The sequence below is a fragment of the Balaenoptera musculus genome, chromosome 5, assembly GCF_009873245.2.
Source record: "Balaenoptera musculus isolate JJ_BM4_2016_0621 chromosome 5, mBalMus1.pri.v3, whole genome shotgun sequence".
NCBI lineage: Eukaryota > Metazoa > Chordata > Mammalia > Artiodactyla > Balaenopteridae > Balaenoptera > Balaenoptera musculus.
The window spans coordinates 5119048-5140319 of NC_045789.1; the positions used below are offsets into that span (position 1 = coordinate 5119048).

At 35.4% G+C, this 21272-nt stretch overlaps 1 protein-coding gene across 3 annotated transcripts in view; it reads right to left on the bottom strand.

Annotated features, from left to right (window-relative positions):
- Positions 1-2682: 2682 nt before the first annotated feature.
- The window catches only part of FSTL5 (follistatin like 5), a 768953-nt gene continuing 750363 nt past the window's right edge, over positions 2683-21272 (bottom strand). For all 3 annotated transcript variants that reach the window (XM_036853815.1, XM_036853816.1, XM_036853817.1), the window contains one exon: positions 2683-5242. In XM_036853815.1, coding sequence (XP_036709710.1) covers positions 4540-5242 — 703 coding nt within the window. In that variant the 3' untranslated portion in view covers positions 2683-4539. The remainder of the gene's footprint in view (positions 5243-21272) is intronic.

Below are 21272 nucleotides of genomic sequence, written 5' to 3' on the forward strand. Positions count from 1 at the left end.
AACAAAGTATAGAACCTTAAATTAGAAGCAAAACTGGTTTGAAGGTAGGTGAATAAGCAGAGGCATAGTGTAGTAATTCAGTGATTATCCATTTGTGATATCTATATATTTTCATGTGTGTAGAGTCCCTTTCTTGATTATCATGGGATTTTTCACTTGGACTTTGTAACACTGAAGAAGTATATAGAGCCAGGTGTAAAGGAACGGTGTACTTTTTCATGGAAATGCAAAAAGAATTTATACACATGAATAAAACGAACATATTTCCAATTGAAGGAACCATATATTCTTTTGACATTGAGACAATTCTGAATCTTCTTTTAAAAGTGGAAAATGTGTGTATAGAGATAGTCTTTGAAATATTTATCAAACATTAAAAGATAAATTTGGTATTTCAGTCTGTTCTTTCTCAGTTTCAGCCAAATTATACTACATGCAAAATTTAGTTATGGACTTGAACACAAGTCTCAAAACATTGAGAATTTTATCATTACTGTACTCTCGTATAAAAGAAAAATGGTGAAATCTTTTCTAATTCACCAATGGTTTGTTGCACATTACTGTAAAAGAGCTGTGCAGTGCCCATTATATTCCACAGAGGCAGGAATATTTTGTTGATGAATATTGCTGAAAAAGCTGTGTGCTTTTCTATTTACTAATAGAACTATATCATTTATTAAATACAGACTAAAAAATCATGCTCATATGTTAAGATTTAGTCTTCTCAGAGGATGGGGAAAGTTACCGTGACTCAAGTCTACAACCGTGAATTTCTATAGCATGATTTTCAGAACATATTTCTGTGCATGAAGATTCCAAGGAGAGAAAAATGATATTAGAGTGTGTTTGGAAGAAAAGTGAAAATAGGCTTTTGATAAGGTGCTGCTTTTTTTCTCTTTACCCATTCACACAGGAACCGCTAAATGGTAGATGTATGGACAAGTGACATTAGAAGTGTCCCCTTATGAGTTCGTAAGGTTTTAACATTGGGGTGTACATTTTCATCCTATTTTAGAGCTGTATTAATTTTCATGATAGCCATATTGTTCTTAATTTTTTCTCACTTTTAAAATTTACATAATATGACAAGCTGTCAGATATGATTAAACATATCGTTTCATCATGTAAAATCTAAAATACTTAATGTAAAATCCAGTCAAGTTCACTTATTTTTTAAAAGAAAACCCTGTGAAAAACTTTTGTGTGGGAGTCTTAAAGGTGATAAGGTTCTAAAATTGCACTCTTTAAAAAGTGCTTCTACTTTACTTTTACATCACTAAACAGAAGGTGGAATAATGCCTGAAAATTGTATTGGTTTGCTACATAAACATGATGACACTCCTCTGGAAATATATTCCATGTTCAGTATTATTTGTCTTTTATCTAAATCCTCCTTCTCACACCCAAATCTGCTTCTCTTTCATGACTTTCTTATTTTTACCACTGATGTCCTATTTGAGACCTGTTGATTTGTTTCTTTTTATCATACACACTTATTCAGTTGCCATCTCAAGTCTGGTTCCTTAACAAGCCCTGTCTTGTAATATATACTTTCAATTTAATTGTCATATATTAAAGATCACAAACTTATATTTTTTTGCAGTAGGCTCCCAAATGATACCTCTTTCTCTAATTTCCCTTCAGTCAAATCTTCATTCCATTAGAAAATAATGAATGTTGAAAGTGTTGTTTTCACTGTTATTTCTCTTTTTAAAAATTATTGCTGAGTTCCTACTGTCTGGATTAAGTCTAAACTCTTTAAATTCGTTTCATTCTTCACTTCCCTCCCTCCAAAATCTGATCATAACCCATTTTTCTTGAGTTATGGATATCACCTTCTTTACATAAATATTTACTTTTTCTAGTCAGTTTTGCTCAAGGGCCTCCCCACATCCTATTTCTGTTCTTGGTTTCACATCTTTTCTTACTTCATGCCCTTCATTGCTATCACAAAATTATCACCAGATAATCTGCAACAAAATCATATTATTTTTTTTTTTGCTATCACTTCACTATTTTCTCTTGCCTATTAAAAATCTACTCTTTGATGTTATAGCTTCTTTTTAGGGCAATGACCTTATCATTTTATCTTGTTTTTTCTTAACGTTCAGTTTTTACGCATACCCACATTATTGATGAGATCATTATTTTCAACACACTTTTATCAAGATGTGTATAGAGTAATGCTGATGCCCTGTAGGCCAGCTCTTATTCTGTTGAAGAAAGAAATATCTACTTTAGAAAATATTATATTATTGCATTTCCTTCTTTTTTAAAAGAATCACAAATGTCAATATTTTAAATATTTCATTGTTAAAAAAGAGGGCTTAGTATTTGTGTGGTTGAAAGTGTAAGGATGTGGAAAGAAAAGGATTTGAGTCTACTTGTATGTTCCATTCTGATACTCATTTCTTTAATACACAAGAAGGGATTCTAAATACATAGACACCTTTAAAGGATAAGTATCTTGCTTTACACATGAATATGAAGGCATAGAGCAACTTAGAATTGATATAATAAAGGTAAATTGTCGTTCCTTGATTGGTCTCACTTTACCTGCCCTCTACCCCATCCCATCACTTTAAAAATAATGCAGAACAGCAGACTATGTTTGAAGTACAGGGAGGAAAACAAAACAAAACATGGGCATTTACATTAAAACACTGACTGAACTCTCAAGAGTTAAAATGTAAGAGGTTTATTCTCCTTTTATCAAGCAAAGTCTACAGACAGAGCAACCACATGGTGTAAGCTACCAAAGAAGGATATATGAGACAGACTTACATTAAATCATTAGGTCACGGACACTTTATGTGGTTCATGATCACAAAGGAGAAAATTGCTAAAAAGGAAAACAGATAAGTAGAAACATAAGCTGATTTCTGTTGTTTATTAAATCTACCTCCCATAATGCTTCCTTAAGCTAAGAAGTAATCTACTGTGTCACACAGTTCAGGATGCTATATACACATAACATATTACACACTATAAAATTTCAGGTTTCTAAGCAGTTTTACACAATTTAAACTTGAGTAAAATTTGTATCTAAAAAAGACCTTATTGGATTACCTTCAGGAAATGGAGGTCATTTCAACAGCTCATTAGCAATTTTAGCAACAATAAAACAAAAATAAGTAAAAAGATTCTCCAAACATGTAAGCTATTACTCTAAGCCTGGATAATTATCCACTTATTTTAATAAACCAACTCGCTAGTTTTAATGCACTTCTACTAGCCTTCTCTTTGCCCTGAAAAAGAAAAGCAATAATTTTTACTTCTATGCAGTGTCTCAAATAAGAGGATTAGTCAGGTTTCAAACTACGGCACATAGTGAGAGAGTTGTTTAAGGATTATGTAGGAGTTAAACAGAAGTCATTTAGGAAAGTTATTAAGGAATGAAGTCCTGTGATGGGTTATATTTAAATAGCAAAGGCAATGGAGAAGTACATCTTTCCTCACCACTGTGGTGCTATCCCCTAATTCCCAATTTCTGTTACTAATTCTCCTAAACCACTAATACTCATCAGTTCCCTAGCCAGTTTTTTCTCCCTGTTATTAATTTCCCGATATGTGGTTTACTCTAAGCAGACACAAATAATGCTTCTGTTTTAGAAATGGAAGTTACTGCTGATGCAACACTGGACTACATGAAAAGAAAAAATCTATTCCACTAATAATAGACATTTGTAAGCAGTTGACATCCCAGACAAACTTGCATTAAAAATATAATGCACTCTAGTGGTTGAAACCAAAGTGAGTTGAGAATACATTGCAAACATTTCACCATAATTATTTTCCTCTTTTCCTCCCCATTTTCCATAGCATGCTGCAGATTATACAGTGAGTGTCAGAGTTTGTCACCTGTGTACAACCTTAGGCCAACTTAGGCCTTCAAATGACATTTCATTGAGGGTTAGACAAATGACTGAAGACTGGGTTTGTTGCAAGAGATATTCAACTTTTCTCTTTTAATGACAAGAAATTTATAGTGATGTGGGCAGTCAGTATGCAGCTTTTAGCCTTCCTTTTCTTCTTGTGACATTCCCTTCAAGGCACGAAAGATTATTAACAGTGGATGGGACAGAATATTTTGAATTAAGAATTTTAAGGTTCCATAACACCTTTTATTTCTGGTGTAAGCATACCAAAAGGACAGAGAAAAAAATAGATAAATCACCCTCAAAATGAAATGATGCTTAAAATCATTTCAAATTCCCTGCAGTTGAGTTATTTGTAAGTATTTAAATTCCTATTTTATTGGCTTATAACATAACTATAGATCTGATTCTTGTAATTGATGTATAATAGCTTCTCATTAAATATTGTGTTAAATATTTCTAATCAATCAACCAATATTACTAATTATGTATGTCTTTGCCAAAAAAAAAAAAAAAATCTATTTTATTTGGGCCACCCAAGTAACTTATGTTTGCCTAGGATACAAACTTGAAAAGTTAAGCAATGTAAGTTGTAAATTTAAACCATGGATTAAGTGCAATGTACCGGAACTCTTCATTTAATAATTGTTTAATAGGGCTTCTAGGCATCTCCAACCCAGACGACTGTATTTCCTTGTTCAACTTCAGTGATCTCACAGTTTAACTTATTGAGTCGTCCATCTAGTATAAAGAGAGAGTCCTTGGAAGGGGTCATCAGGTATTGACCAAACAAGCCACTGTCTTGGATTTGCCTGTTCTTCCGGTTCCAAGGCCATTCCTCTGCCTTGAGTGGTTCCTTAAGACTCTTTATCATCTTAACCTTCCCAGAGGCGAGCTCCACAAAGAGCACATCAGTCTGTGTGCTTGAACTACCGTAGATGTTGTACTGATGGGCTTCCGTAAAGGATGGCTGAAAGGCCAGGTCAGATATGTGCAGGTTTGTGTGAATATCAAAAGCCTCCTGTATTTCTCCTCTGATGGTGATGTACTGGACCCTCACAAGACCTTTCACGTCACTGATGCTGACAAGATAGTGTCCATCTGGAGAGACATACGGAGTGCCTGTCACATCACTGTTGAACCCAATGACCGAGTCAGTTACACTGTCCACCAAGAGCTGCGGGGGAACCGCCCCAGTGCTGTTGGGTTTACAGCCAATAAAATAATATCCTCCCAAGTGTGTATACGCCAGCGACTGAGGGACACACTTATAGTCCTTCAAGTTAATGGTCTTGACGTATGACATGGTTTCAAGATCAATCTTTTGTAGTACAGCTTCATCTTTATGAAGAATAAATCCAAACCTGCAAAGATGAAAACCAAAGTTAGACAGGAAACTCCGGGGTGCTTACCAGAAGAAAATGCACTGTGGGCAGGCAGAAAGGGCCATCGCAGCCCAGGCATTAATCGCCAGGCTATGCAGCAACTGGTGGCCCGACCGTGTTAGAATTAACTTTAAATCTTGCTACCCTCCTGCTTCCTCTAGGTCACCCTTTCATTACAGCCAAACAGTTATAGCTCATGCTGTAGAAAGCGAAATAATTAAAAGTGATATATCTTGGGCTTCCCTGGTGGCGCAGTGGTTGAGAGTCTGCCTGCTAATGCAGGGGACACGGGTTCGAGCCCTGGTCTGGGAAGATCCCACATGCCACGGAGCAGCTGGGCCCGTGAGCCACAACTACTGAGCCTGCGCGTCTGGAGCCTGTGCCCCGCAACGGGAGGGGCCGCGATAGTGAAAGGCCCGCGCACCGCGATGAAGAGCGGTCCCCGCACCGCGATGAAGAGTGGCCCCCACTTGCCTCAACTAGAGAAAGCCCTCGCATGAACCGAAGACCCAACACAGCCAAAAATAAAAAAAAATAAAATAAAATAAAAAAAAAAAAAAAAAAAAAAAAAAGTGATATATCTAGTTAATTGGAACAATACATTTTATTTTTCCTCTAGAGGGTCAAAAAGTAAACATTATTTTGCACGTCTTTAAACCTACTGATATTGAATCAACTTTGTTAACTGCCAGAAAGCCAGCAAGAATAAAAGTCTTGAATGTATATCGCTTTCACTCACTTCATTTACTTCTTATATTGTTTATGACCTTCAAATGAATCTGACAATCATCACTATTTAGATAATTATCCATATTTTTCTCATTTTAAGCTGCCTCTCTACCCTAATAGATGTAGATTTTTTTCAGGAGGGGTATAAAACTATTAGCCTTCTATTTATTACATTTTAGGATCATCTTGATTAACTATCTTTATCCTTTTAACATTTATTTTATTATAAATTTCAAATACAAGTTAAAATTTTCATCCTTGCCAAGCAAATACTATTATAATTTGTAATGATATACCTGCACTGTATCGGTTATTTTATATTGAACACTGATGAACTTTGGAGATTTATGGCATTTTTCTATTAAATTCAATTAAAAAAATAAATACATATATATATATATTTTTTAAAACATCTTTATTGAAGTATAATTGCCTTACAATGGTGTGTTAGCTTCTGTTTTATAACAAACTGAATCAGTTATACATATACAATATGTTCCCATATCTCTTCCCTCTTGCATCTCCCTCCCTCCCACACTCCCCATCCCACCCCTCTAGGTGGTCACAAAGCACCGAGCTGATCTCCCTGTGCTATGCGGCTGCTTCCCACTAGCTATCTATTTTACATTTGGTAGTGTATATATGTCCATGACACTCTCTCACCCTGTCACATCTCACCCCACCCCCTCCCCATATCCTCAAGTCCATTCTCTAGTAGGTCTGTGTCTTTATTCCCGTCTTGCCACTAGGTTCTTCATGGCTTTTTTTTTTTTTTTTTCCTTAGATTCCGTATATATGTGTTAGCATACTGTATTTGTTTTTCTCTTTCTGACTTACTTCACTCTGTATGACAGACTCTAACTCCATCCACCTCATTACAAATACCTCCATTTCATTTCTTTTTATGGCTGAGTAATATTCCATTGTATATATGTGCCACATCTTCTTTATCCATTCATCCGATGATGGACATTTAGGTTGTTTCCATGTCCTGGCTATTGTAAATAGAGCTGCAATGAACATTTTGGTACATGACTCTTTTTGAACTATGGTTTTCTCAGAGTATATGCCCAGTAGTGGGATTGCTGGGTCATATGGTAGTTCTATTTGTAGTTTTTTAAGGAACCTCCATACTGTTCTCCATAGTGGCTGTATCAATTTATATTCCCACCAACAGTGCAAGAGTGTTCCCTTTCCTCCACACCCTCTCCAGCATTTATTGTTTCTAGATTTAAAAAAAATAAATATATTTTAAAATATGTTTTGGTGACCTCTTTGATTACTTCAGTGCTTTTTGTCCTGAATGTTAGCTGTAAATTATCAAAATTCCCTGTGACAAGGGTAAATATATTTTGTGGGGTTTTTTGTTTGTTTGGTTTTTTACGGGATATAAATACATTTTCAAACCCTGACCTATAACATCAGTGGCTTCCTAGCAAAAATAGGAATAAGTAGGTTAAATAAGATAAAATGAGATAGAAACTACTATACACAATTATATCCAAAATGCATATTGGACAACAGAATTGTAAAGGACTTTTATTTTGTTTTCGTTAATAATATTGATTAAAACACCTCCTAATATTTCCAAAAATTCCTTAAAAATAAAGATCAGAAAAGTATTGTTATGTTACATTGACTGTACTCCTAAATGAAAACAATTAAGATGAGTTTACTGTGAGTATTAAAACAAAGCAAAACAAAACAAACTCTAAAGATAGCCATTTTTATTATTGTCACCTGTGCAATTCATTTTCAGTATACTAATTCTTAAACAAAGTTTAATTTTTGTAAAAAAAATTACCATTTCCACACATAATACAGAAATATGGTGCATTAGTGTAATAATCCATAAAATTTTAAATATAATCACATGGCAAGCTCAAAATATAAATAAACACAGACCTTCAATATTGTAGAAAAAATAAGATGAATGTTTTCAAAGAATCAGTCTTGTATTATGGAAGGCATGGAGTACATAAGCACAAAAATCTTACTAAAATAGACATAAGACTGCAACTGCTTCTATGTTATTGTATTACATAGACTTAGGAAACTATATTATAACTTTAGATATATTAGAACATTTGTGAAGAGACTGCTGTCACTGGAGAGAGTACACATTCTTCTATACAAAAGAAAAGCTACCATGTATATCTACTCCTTTAAAAAGATATCTTAAATATTTACTGAACAACCACTAAACCCAAAGAATTGGGAATATATTGGAGGTGCCCATAACTCGCCCTGCTTCCAATGAGTCTAGAAATTTTGAGTGAATTGAAAAACTGTTAGTGATTAATGCTTAATTATAGTATTCTGCAATACTACTACTTAGTAACTATTACTTTATATATATATATATTTGAAATGGAATAAAGTAATCATTTTGAAAGTAATATTTCTATTGTATTTCAGAATGACATGCACCATTTCTGGTTGACTTACTGGATCTTTATTTTTTCTTGTGTCCCTAATAACTGTGCTTGTATCCTTTCAGTAAACAAAGCTCATACTATACCTATTCAGGATACAATTTCAGTCCTGATTACAATGGGATGAAGAGACCTCTATATTGTTAACAATCACTTCTAAATGCTCCCATTAAAATATGAATACCTGGGGGCTTCCCTGGTGGCGCAGTGGTTGAGAATCTACCTGCCGATGCAGGGGACACGGGTTCGAGCCCTGGTCTGGGAGGATCCCACATGCCGTGGAGCAACTAGGCCCGTGAGCCACAACTGCTGAGCCTGTGCGTCTGGAGCCTGTGCTCCGCAACAAGAGAGGCCGCGATAGTGAGAGGCCCGCGCACCGCGATGAAGAGTGGCCCCCACTTGCCGCAACTGGAGAGAGCCCTTGCACAGAAACGAAGACCCAACACAGCCATAAATATAAATAAATAAATAATAAAAAATAAAAAATAAGAAAAAAGAATGTCCTTAAAAAAAAAAAAAACACACACACACACACACAAAAATATGAATACCTAGTGCAGGTTTTAAATACTACCTGAATGTTAAAGAATAAACAAAGAAACAAAAAAAAAGCCCTCAAACTGAAAACTGAGTCTCATTATTTTTGTGTTATCGGCATCAAAAAATATCATAAAATCCTAATTATCACTACCCACACTCATACTTGTCTTAATAAATAATGAACTTGGGCTATTGGAAAGGGATGTACTTCCATTCATTGACCGTCATTAAGGACATGTAAGTGTGGAGGTGTATCATTGTGTCTGGTGTCATTTATGGAATTGTTAATTATGATGGAAGATACTGTCTTTTTTTTGTTATATATGGTATAAGTGCTCACAGGCAAAAGCAGTAATTTGCACATTTAATAAAAGCCATAAACCAGTCAAGTCTTGGCATTTCAATTCTCCTCTTAACCTGGTCTTCTGCTCCCTTTAGGCAATGATATTTGAATGCTAAAGAGGAAGATGGAGACAAGCTCTAACCACTCATGAACTAGTTTTAACTCCGATGCTGAAGAATGCACTCAAGTTTCCTGTGATACAATCCAGCCTCTTTTGGAGGTAAATACAATTTTAAAAAATTGTTCCGTTAAAAATGCAAAAGCCCCATGTGGGGTGATAAAATTACATCCTTTTGGCATCCACACTGTATCCTTTAGGACTAGAGAGCTAGCTATATAAGCAGATGCAATGAGAAAGCCTTCAATTTTTCACTACTGATTTATTGGTAGGAAGTGGTGTCTCTAATTCAAAATTTCCCCCAGTACAGATTGATATTCTGAAGTCTCGCACTGTTCATTAGTCTGTGATTAATATTTACAAGGCTCTCAACTTTCATGCCTGCTTAGTATAATAAAATCCTGCATAGTACTAGGCCTAACATAGTTTGTCTAATGTTTGTCAGAATGTGTGTAGGAAGTTGCAGACTATGAGAAATGAGGGAGTTAAAACTTATTCTTGAAATGACGTCGTGTATTTGGGAAATAAAGTAACTAGGAATTGTAACCTCTCTGCACGGCATTGTGTGGATTTGTTGCCAGATTTGGTGAGGCGAGTGAGAGCCTTCTTTTCTTTACCAAATTATTTTATTTTTCTGAGTGTTTAATCAATCTAGTTCATTATAAATTTTATAAAAAGATTCAACTTTAATTACTGCTTTTATGCTTTAAAGTGAGGTCATGAGGTGATTCATATTCAGAGAACTTGTTGTTTGGATGAAGTAGGTGTTTTCAATCTGAGCTGATTTAGTTTTATGACCCAGTTTTTCAATATAATAGATACGTGACCTCATATAAAGTCCTTTACTCATATAAAGTGCTTGACTTCCATGAGTTTCAGTTTCCTCATCAGCAGGAAGAGGATAAAAGTACCTTGTTTTGAGAATGTGAATAAATGCGTGTTTATTACCAGTAAAATAGTATATTCTCAACAAATAGAGCTTGTCCATGCTTTATACGTTAAGTAGCATCATTTTCCCATTATGTATCAAATATAATATTTCCTATGGGACCACAGACTATTATAATCCATGGATGGAAAAACAAAAACAAATGATTAATTTTTTTGTATAGCCAGTATTCCCACAATGTTAAAAATAAGCATATGGTATTACCCAAATGTGATGAGATTTATCCATTTGTGAATTCAACAGCGGTCACTTTGATAATAGAAATTCACCTTTTTATTCTTTTTTTTTTTTTGTAATTTATTTTATTTATTTATCTATGGCTGTGTTGGGTCTTCGTTTCTGTGCGAGGGCTTTCTCTAGTTGCGGCGAGTGGGGGCCACTCTTCATCGCGGTGCGCGGGCCTCTCACCACCGCAGCCTCACTTGTTGCGGAGCACAGGCTCCAGAGGTGCAGGCTCAGTAGTTGTGGCTCACGGGCCCAGCTGCTCTGCGGCATGTGGGATCTTCCCAGACCAGGGCTCGAACCCGTGTCCCCTGCATTGGCAGGCAGACTCTCAACCACTACACCACCAGGGAAGCCCCACCTTTTTATTCTTGCTTTCACTTGTATCAACAGGATCTACGTCCAGTGCGCACCTTGCCCAGTCACCAAATTGCTCATGTTGTTAGGAACAAAGGCAGCCGAGCTCACTCCATCATCTCTTAGAGATGCTGTTTCAGTTCCTAGGGAGGGTGTGGAGCAGGTTGCCATGGAGTACTGGGTGACTTTGAACTCTGCACAAACGATGGGATTTGGAATCGATACCTGTCTTACTCAAGGCCTTTCAGTAAAAGTAACAGAAAATTTTGTGGCTGACTTTAGGACCTGGATCTCTAAGGACATGGAGAGTTGCAGTCAGAGTGTATGTCATGGCAATTCAGGAGCGTTGCAAGGGAAGTGACTTGGCAGAGAGGGGGAGAAGAACAGATACTTAGAGAGAAACATGACTGAAACATCATGAAGCCTAATAAAGATTAACTGTGCCATGACCTCCACATCCCACAAGACCAGGCTACAGTTCTTGCATTTGAGTAATGAATGACTTCCCCAAATCTTTCACTAGACAGCCCCCAAATAGAATCTCACAAAGCAGTTTTTAAGTCACTCACCCCACAGCATCTGTGATGATATTCTGCTCCTGTCCTGCTTTCAAATCCATGACCTGAGATGCTACTGAAGGAATCTCATAATTGTAATCAATGACCTGTATTAATTTGCCATGGTCAGTGCCAAGAGTCGTGATACCCCAAAGCTTAGAGTGAAAGATGCTCCAAAGATTTACAGAAAAACAATTATTTTATCTCCTGAATCATAATATAGGACTGCCTCTCCCCAGAGTCCTCACAGATCCCCACCTGGACAGTTCTCATTAAAGCTGACTTCTAATACTTAACAACTAAGGACCAGTCCCCATTCTACAAGCTAGGAAGTGTTTCTTTTTTTTTTTTTTTTTTTAATTTTTATTGGAGTATAGTTGATTTACAGTGTTGTGTTAGTTTTAGGTGCACAGCAAAGTGAATCAGTTATACATATACATATATCTGCTCTTTTTTTTTTTTTGATTCTTTTCCCATATAGGCCATTACAGAGTATTGAGTAGAGTCTCCTATGCTATACAGTGGGTCCTTACTAGTTTTTTAGTTTTTATATAGTAGTGTGTATATATTAATCCCAATCTCCCAGTTTATCCCTCCCCCCCTTTCCTCCCTGACCATAAGTTTACTTTTTACATCTGTGCCTCTATTTCTGTTTTGTAAATAAGTTCATTTGTACCCTTTTTTTAGATTCCACATATATCATATGATATTTGTCTTTCTGTGTCTGACTTACTTCACTCAGTATGACAATCTCTAGGTCCATGCATGTTTCTGCAAATGGCATTATGTTGTTCTTTTTTATGGCTGAGTAATATTCCATTGTATATATGTACCACATCTTCTTTATCCATTCCTCTGTTGATGGACATTTAGGTTGCTTCCATGTCCTGGCTATTGTAAATAGTGCTGCAGTGAACATTGGGGTGCGTGTATCTTTTTGAATCATGGTTTTCCCCCTGGGAAATGTTTCTGTTGCTCCCTCTCCCTTCCTGTATGATCTCTTTCCTCAAACCCTGTCATCTGCACCTCCCCAGATTTTAAAACTAGTCTTTCCATGTATATCAATGGATGCAAATGGGAAGCAGTAAGTGGGGGTTGGGTGTATTTGAGTATTGGTTTTGCCAGACACTATGCCTTATTAGTAAAAAAAAAAAAAAAAAAAAAAAAAAAAAAAAAAAAAAAAAAAATTGCTGCAATCCACATATAAATAAAAGAATTTCCCCAAACTTTTCTGATGTCTCAATTGTAGAAAGCATATTCTTTGAAATAAAATCTCAGAACAAGAAAATTTGAACAGCCATACGAATTTGTTGTATTGAGATTTTACTTGTGAAAATCTAAATCCAAAACATAGGATCAAGTAAATAATTAGTACTTCATAAAAAGTGATGAGCAGGATTATTAATACTTTGTTTTCCTAACTGGATGACAAGTATCCTGTTTTTCCAACTGGAAGGTAAGAAATGCTTAACAGATAAGAAACTAAAATTACAATCTCCTCTCCTTGCAATTAATATATAAACCTCCACACAAAATGTGCTGTTGAAATATCCTCCATTGTGTTACAGCTAACACAGAGTTTTCATGGGCACAAACCATAAAGCTGACATGAGCCATCATTCACTAGTTTATGAATTCCTTTATATTTAGCTATTTTCTATTATCCCAGACCGACCCTTGTAAGAAAAGATTGAATGCTGTTCCTACTCAAGTACCAGAGGATTTAGTTTTTATCTGAATTTCACATAAACAACTCAGTAAAATACACCTGTTCCTAAAGAGTGGTCACATTCACATTCGAAAGAGGTGAATCACAGAAGAAGTAAAATTGACACATTTAGTAAAGATTTATAATGAGAGCAAGGACGGTTTCTGAACTGGCCTAATGCTTAGATGTGTTTGAGAAATGATAATACTTTGACGTTTTCTGTTTTCAACACACAGGTTGAAAAGCTGAAATGAACACCAGGATGCCCTCCTTCCTGACTTTTATAAGTATATTGTGTGGATTCTGTATTAAAGATTTTAGCTACATTACTTCTTCCCTACTTTCATTTTTCATTTTTTTTCTTAAAAAATGAAGCAGAATGTATTACTGATCACTAAATCCCCTATTGTCTTCCTTCTCTGGTATCTTATTTTTCAGTTGTGTAGGGAGTTTGATTCTTCTAGGAAAAACTGAGACATAAATATATAACTTAATTTTAGTATATTCAGGATGTCTAATCACTTGACAGAATTAATATAGTGTCTAAAGCTCTATCACTTCTAGTGAGTAGCCAGGGCATACAGAAAAAAACAGATTTATTAAGAATTCTGTGCACACCACATGGACTACAGACCGTATTTCAAATACCAAAGCCCTCCACTTTTTTTCTGAAGAGCTTAACAGCTTAGGGAAAAACATGACAACTGTGCATTAAGATGGCATTTTAAAAGATTGGTTGCTCTCCCTAACTTTTTTTGGAAAACAACATGAAAATCTGAAAATAGCAGCTTCCCTGACCTTACCTGTTCTTCTGAAGAGGATGTGTTTCATGTAAGAGTTGGTAAATAGATCAGAGGTGACATAACAGAAGTGGAGTTTGTAATTAGAAGAGTGAGAAATAATTTGTGAGCACAGAGGTGGGAAGAGAAAAGGAAGATAAAACAAAGACATGAACAAATTAGAATCTTATTAATCAATCAAAAAATATTACCCAAGTGTCCACTGTATACCTGTAAGACAGAAAAGGAAGTGAAAGACAGGTTCCCTGAGGAATCAGGTTAGGAATGATTTGGGTTCTAGAGGCTATGTGATCACATTCAGTAATAATTCACAACCCACTGTGTGCAGTACACTTCATAAAACCTTAGGAAGGAAATGGAGAGGAAATAAATGGTTTCTATCCTTAAGGTAATTATGTCAAGTAGTGGTGTGCTTATAATTGTGTGCCTTGACTTGCAAAGAGTATTTGGGGAAACTCTTCAAAGAAAAGATGGGTAACAACTACTAATTTGCTACAGCTACTAACTTTTGTTATGTTAGGCTTTCAGTGGAAGAGAGAGCTCATTTCAGTCTGGATCCCAGAAGGAAAGGTGCAAATTCTAATTAGAATAAATCAAAGAGACTGTTTACAAAGCAATGTAAATTGACTACAAGTGATAGTGCAGTAATGTGTGGAGAGCAACAGTAAGCCTGTTGTCACTGCTGCGTCCTCGAAGGAAGGAGTTAGGTGGAGAGGTATGTCTTGTGAGGATCTGGGACTTTCCATTTTAAGAAGCATCTGGTTTCCTAGAAATCAGCAGACAAGGTGCTGGGGGGTGGGAGTGGGGATAATACACTCTGGTCCCACCTTCTGCATGCAATCTCCAGCCAGGCTTCTCATTGGCCAGACCCCTGGGACAGAGCAAGGTGGAGAAGGGTAAAAGTTTTGCAAAAGAGCAGCACAGGTTTCCTTGGCTGAGGAGTCTGAGAGTCTCAAGTCTAGTGCATGTATGGAGCTGCCTGGAGCGAGGATTGTAACATACACAGTTTTTCTAATTGAGATCATTTGACAATTGATAAGGAAAAAAATGTGTAACTTTGCAAGTTGGGCGAAGGAAAAATTCTTGATTTTTTTTTCCTGAAATGATTTCTTCTTTGCATAACATTTTCTTCTGGTAAAGTTGTAGAAAATGTCTCCAACATCCAGTTACTAGTAAAATATTTTTAATAACTCCTATGTACTGAATGTGTGTGCCCCACATCCTTCACCTCCCTCCAAATTCACATGTTGAAGCCCTAATTCCCCATGTGATGGTATTTGGAGGAGACTTTGGGAAGAATTAGGTCATGAGGGAGGAGCCTCATGAATGAGATGAGCAGCCTTATAAGAAGAGACCTGAGACAGATAATCTCTCTCGCTGTCTCTGCCATGTGAGCACACAGCAAGAAGATGGCAGTCTGCAAACCAGGAAGAGGGTCCTCACCAGAACCTCGCTATGCTGACACCCTGGTCTCTGACTTCCCAGCCTCTAGAACTGTGACAAATACATTTCTGTTGTTTAAGCCACCCAGGCTCTGGTATTTTGTTAAAACAGCATGAACTGACTAAGACACACCTTGGTACCACAAGTAGGGATGCTGCTGTAAAGTGTGGAAGCAGCTTTGATGCTGAGTGATGAGTAGAGGCTGGGACAGTTTTGATGTACATGTGAGAAATAACCAATATTGCCATGGAGGGAATGCTAAAGGCAAGCCTCATGAAGCCCCAGAAATAAAAAAGGAGAGAAAGGCTCTGTCTTCTTAAAGAACACACCAGAAATCATGAGCATAATGTGGAAATATGAATGGTAGAAGCCATTCTGATGAAGTCTCAGACGGTACTGAGGAAATATTATTGGAAACCAGAGGAAAGGTGACTTCTGTTATATGCAAAGAACTTGGTTAAGTTGTGTTAGTGTTCTAGTGTCTTATGGAAGATAGAACTTGGGAATGATGAAATTTTAGATGTTCAGCTGAGGAGATGTGTAAGCAAAGTGCTAAAGGAGTGGCTTGGTTCCTCCTCACTGTTTATAGTAAAAATATGAGAAGAGAGATGAATTGAAGAAGGAATCATTAAGCAAAAAGGAACCAGAACATAAAGATGTGGAGAGTTGTCTGTGTCCATAATACAAAAAATGAGAATGCATGTCCAGAAGAGAACATTAAGTGTGTGGAAGACTGACTATTTGATAAGGAGTTTAGTGTGGGTGGAACCACAGAACGAATCAGTCACCAGGAAGAACATGGCCAGTTTGAACTAAAGGAGATGGAGATGGGATGGAGTGAAGGGAGGCTGTCTGACTTCTCGAATTTTACAGGATAAGACCATACAGCTATTCAGCTGTGGACATGCATTATTCTTCAAGGCAAAGGGTGAATGGCTCCAGAGGTGATTCAAGGATTATCAGGGCCACATCCTTGGACTGAAAAGACGTGAGACATCACCCAGAGCTTCAGGGACAGGACCACCCAGAGCTCTGCAGAGCTGCAGGGGGGCAGAACTGCCACTCCAGTGGGTCTGGAAGCCACAGCATCTAGCCAGAGAGTATATTCTTCAGACTTCAGAATCTCACGGAGTTTGCCATGCTGCATTATAGGGTTGCTTGGGACTTATCATCACCACTCCCTTCTCTCTTTGTTCTCCCTTTTGGAATGAAGTGTCTGTTCTGTGCCTGTCCCACCACTGTATTTTGGAAGCACATAACTTGTTTGATTTCACAGGTTCACAACAAGATGGGAATTTTGTATCAGTATGAACCATACCTTGAGTCTCCACCAAATCTAATTTAGGTGATATTTAGATGAGACTCTGGACTTTACACTTTAAATGCTAGAGTGAGTTCCGACTTTGGGGGCTATTGGTATGAATGAGTGAATTTTGCACTTGAGGAGGACATTAATTTTGAGGCGGTAGGAGTGGAATGCTATGACTGAATAGTGCCCCCCCACCCCCAAATTCATATGTCAAAGCCCTAATCCCCAGTGTGATGCTATTTGGAAGTCAAGCCTTTAGGAGGAAATTAGGTCATGGATAGAGCCCTTGTAAATGGGATTAGTGCCCTTATAAGAAGAGACACTTCTTAGAAAGGTGATCTCTCTCCCTGCCATGGGAGGACACAGCAAGAAGATGACAGTCTGCAAACCAAGAAGAGGGTCCTCACTAGAACCTGACCATGCTGATACCCTGTCCTCTGACTTCCCAGCCTCTAGAAGAGTGAGAAATAAATTTTTGTCATTTAAGCCACTTGTTCCATAGTGTTTTGTTAAATTAATGGAACTGAGATAGAAATATGTAGTAAAAGTTACAAACATGATTAATACTAGTAGTTGTATTATTATTTTCCCATTATGTTTTACATTTTCTTCAGACAAGACTAAAGCTGTGTGAATAATTATTGCTTAACAGGTTAAGGGATCATAACATATGTTCTGAAATTTATTTGGACTTAGTATTAAAAAAAATTATCCTGTGTGTGTGTTCTTGGGTATGTAAGAGTAAGGGAAAGAGGGAAAGGGGAGAGTTTTGTTTTGTTTTTGCATTTTTATTTACATAAATGATGATATGGCATATATCTCATGTTGTGTCTTAGTTTTCCTCTTTCAACACTACATTTGAAAGATATGTCCCCATAGCTGTCTGTAGTATATTTACTGCTTTAGAGTCATTCCCAGGAAGCTGAAGTATGAGCCACCATATTTTACTTACTCCATATACTCAATGAGGTGGCTTCATGTGGCTTCACTCAACTGCTGGGTTGGTTGGTGGCTGAGCTCAGCAAGGAAACCTGGGATGGGTTTGCCTCCCTCTTTCAGTGTGGTTTTCTATCCTCAAGGATGCTACACAAGACTTGCTCGCAAGGTGACTGTGGCGTTCTAAGAAGGGAAGCTCTAAATAGTCAACTCTCTGCTTGCCTCATGTTTGCTTAGGTCCCACTGACATTAAGAAATGATAGAGCCAAGCCTAGGGTCAACGTTTGAGGGGATTACCCAAAACCATTGATGCTGGGAGACTATTCACTGGAGACCATTATTATAACAATATACTATATACGGTAATGGTTCAAATGCTGTTGTTTTTCTTGACATAGCTATCTATTAGTACACAATTTATTGAATAGTCCATCACTTCCCACTGATTTGGAATGCTGCCTGTTGGCCGACATGCATTTAGTCTATGCCTGAATGTTCTATTTACTTCATCAGCGTTTCTCTTCACATATAAGTTTTGCACTATTTTATTTATTGAGCTTATAAATATGTATAAATACCGAGGAAAATGAATCTTTCACAATTTTTACTCACAATTTATTGGCTACTTTTTTTATGTGTGGTGTTCCATAAACTTTGCAGTCAGTTTATCAAGTTAAAACATGATTAGTATTTTTATCTTACATTTTAGAATCAACTTATCTAATTTAAAAATGTTAATATTTTCAGGGGATTTATTCAATTTATACATTAACTAATTGAATTTTAACATTTTAAAAGGAATACTGTATGTATTTCTGTTTATTTGATTCATTTTTAATTTCTATATCATGAAAAAGTCATCTCTTCTTGAACGTATACATAGATATTTTACCTTTTCAGTTGTTAATGTTAATCAATTCTTTTTTCCATTACATCTCCTGATTGATTTTTGTTACGATATATAGAATTACTAATTTCTGAATATTACTCTTAGGTCCCTTAACATTCTAAATTATTTTATTTTTATAGTAGTTTCACATCTCATTTTTTAGTGTTACCTACATTTAATAATATCATTTGTAAAGATGGATAACTTTTTTTACCTTCCCTTTACAATTTCTAATCCACTCAAGTCTTCATCTTTATCATTATAGTGACTAGTACACTCCTCTTATCTTTAAAATATAAATTTCATAATTGGTTTTGACCTAGTGGTGTTTCAACATTACAGAAAACTATTGGTGGAATGGAATAAAGATTTCAGAAGCAGACTCATGTCATATGGGAAATTAAAAACATAATAAAGATACAGGATATATAGGGTTGAGTTAATCAGCTATTTAAAAAGAAAATATATGTATATCTCATTTCTGACACAAAATACTATCTAGATGGATGAATGTGTTTAAATTACAGATAAAATTATAATAATATTAAAAGATCAATATTAAAAGTTTAGTATAATAGCAGTATTATAATATTATTAAAAGCATAAAATATTTAAATATTGGAGATGAGGCCTTTTTAAGCAAGACCCCACATTTGATAAGTCGAAAAGTGAAGATTGATAAAGGTGACTGTATTTTAAAAATGAAAATGGTTAATGCAATCTATGAAATGAATAAAAATATGAGAAAAAGAATATCTTTATATAATGTATTACTAAAATTAGAAAAAGCAAAAAACTATTAAGAAAAAATTAGTAAACAAACAAAAGACTATTCCTCACATGAAGGAGAGCATTAATGGTCTACAAACACCAAATGATTCAAAATTTCATAAATATTTAGTTGAATATAAATTAAAACCAAGAAGTGAGATATTTATTCCATCAATCTATTGGTGACAATAATAAAGGTGTTTAGATCCACCATTGGTAAAGATGTGATTAAATATGTTCCCTTGCACGATGTTGGTAGAAGCATAATTGTCTTAGGCTTTTTGGAGAACAATTTGGCATTATCTACCCAAACTAAAATATGACTCTGCTTTAATGAAGCAATAATATCTCAGTATCTCCCTTTAAAAAATGCTCATAAATGACTGCATAGTAGCAAGTTTAAGGATATTCATTGCAGCACTGGTTGTAGTAAGGAAATTTAGAAATAATCTTAACTTCAGACAATAGAGGAATGCTTAAATAAACTATGAACCATCCGCCAAATAAAATATCATACTGCAGTTATAAAAATGATAGTGCATTAGTAATGACACAGGCGAAACTCTTTATTTTTAAACTGTCTATTTTTAAACAAGCATATACCAGATTAAAAAGAATATTGTATTTTAATATACTTATATGTAATTGCTTCAGTAAATGAACTGAAAGATTACTCAACAATTTGTCTATTCTTCTAGAGAGAAAGTGCTATGGGTGCTTTTACTTATTACTATATATACTTCCGCATGGTTTGAATATAGCATGTATGCATCAAAACACTTAAAGGAAATACGAAACTCATTATTTTCAACTAAATAAAATTAGAGCAGTGAGATGCCATTTTCATTTTACAAATTAGGAATACATAACCTTAAAAATGTTCAATGAAATTGGCACTTTCTTATATTGCTAGTATCAGTGTAAATTGCAGGTAGAAAATAATTAGTAATTAGCACTAAAGATCTTTCACATACTTATGCCCTCTTTAGTAGTAATTCAATTCCTAGTTGACTAACCTGAGGAAAAAACAATAGATATAGATAAAACTTTATTCACAAATACATTTATAAAAATTTTATATATAGTACTGAAAATTTGTAAAGTATTTGTAAGTATTTATGTAAATGATGATATAACCACTTTAGGCAATAGAATACACATGTTGAAAATATACTATAAAGCACTAATTTAGGATTAATGTTTATTCAATAAAGTTATATGAAAGGAGCACAATATTGTATGAATGGTTTAATTAAACAATTAAAAATAAAATAAGCAAAGCCCCTACTTGCACTGAAGATAGATATGCCCAAAGGTTAACTTTGGTCAAGCTTGGAGATTGGATTTAATTAATTTTTTGTTTTGTTTTGTTTTGAAGTTTGCAATCTTTCTCCAATGAGCATAATCTACTTTTGTAATAAGGGTTAATGAGTATATATAGTATTAATAGTAAGCATATACATAAGTATTATACATGTATATATATAATATATGTATATATGTATATTATTAATACATATAATAATACATATAATCATATGTATTAATAGTAAAACAATATAAAGGAACTCTAGATTAAAGGCTCAGGTAGCTCTCATGATGATTACTGACCATCATTTTAATCTTGAAAATGCACTTACTAAGTGAGTAGATAAATGTACAGACTATGCTTGGTGTTTCAATAAAAAGATTCATGCACGTAAAGAGTCATCTTCTGAGAACTAAAGACATATTGAAAAAAATTCTTAAAATACCAGAATATGTTTGGATATCAAATTAAATAAAAAACATGTATAAATACAACGCATACTTGTACTGAATCAACAGAAGAGATGATGGAACAATAAATTCATTGTACAAGTAGGAAGAATATAGTAACTGAATATTAGACAGAGGACCAACC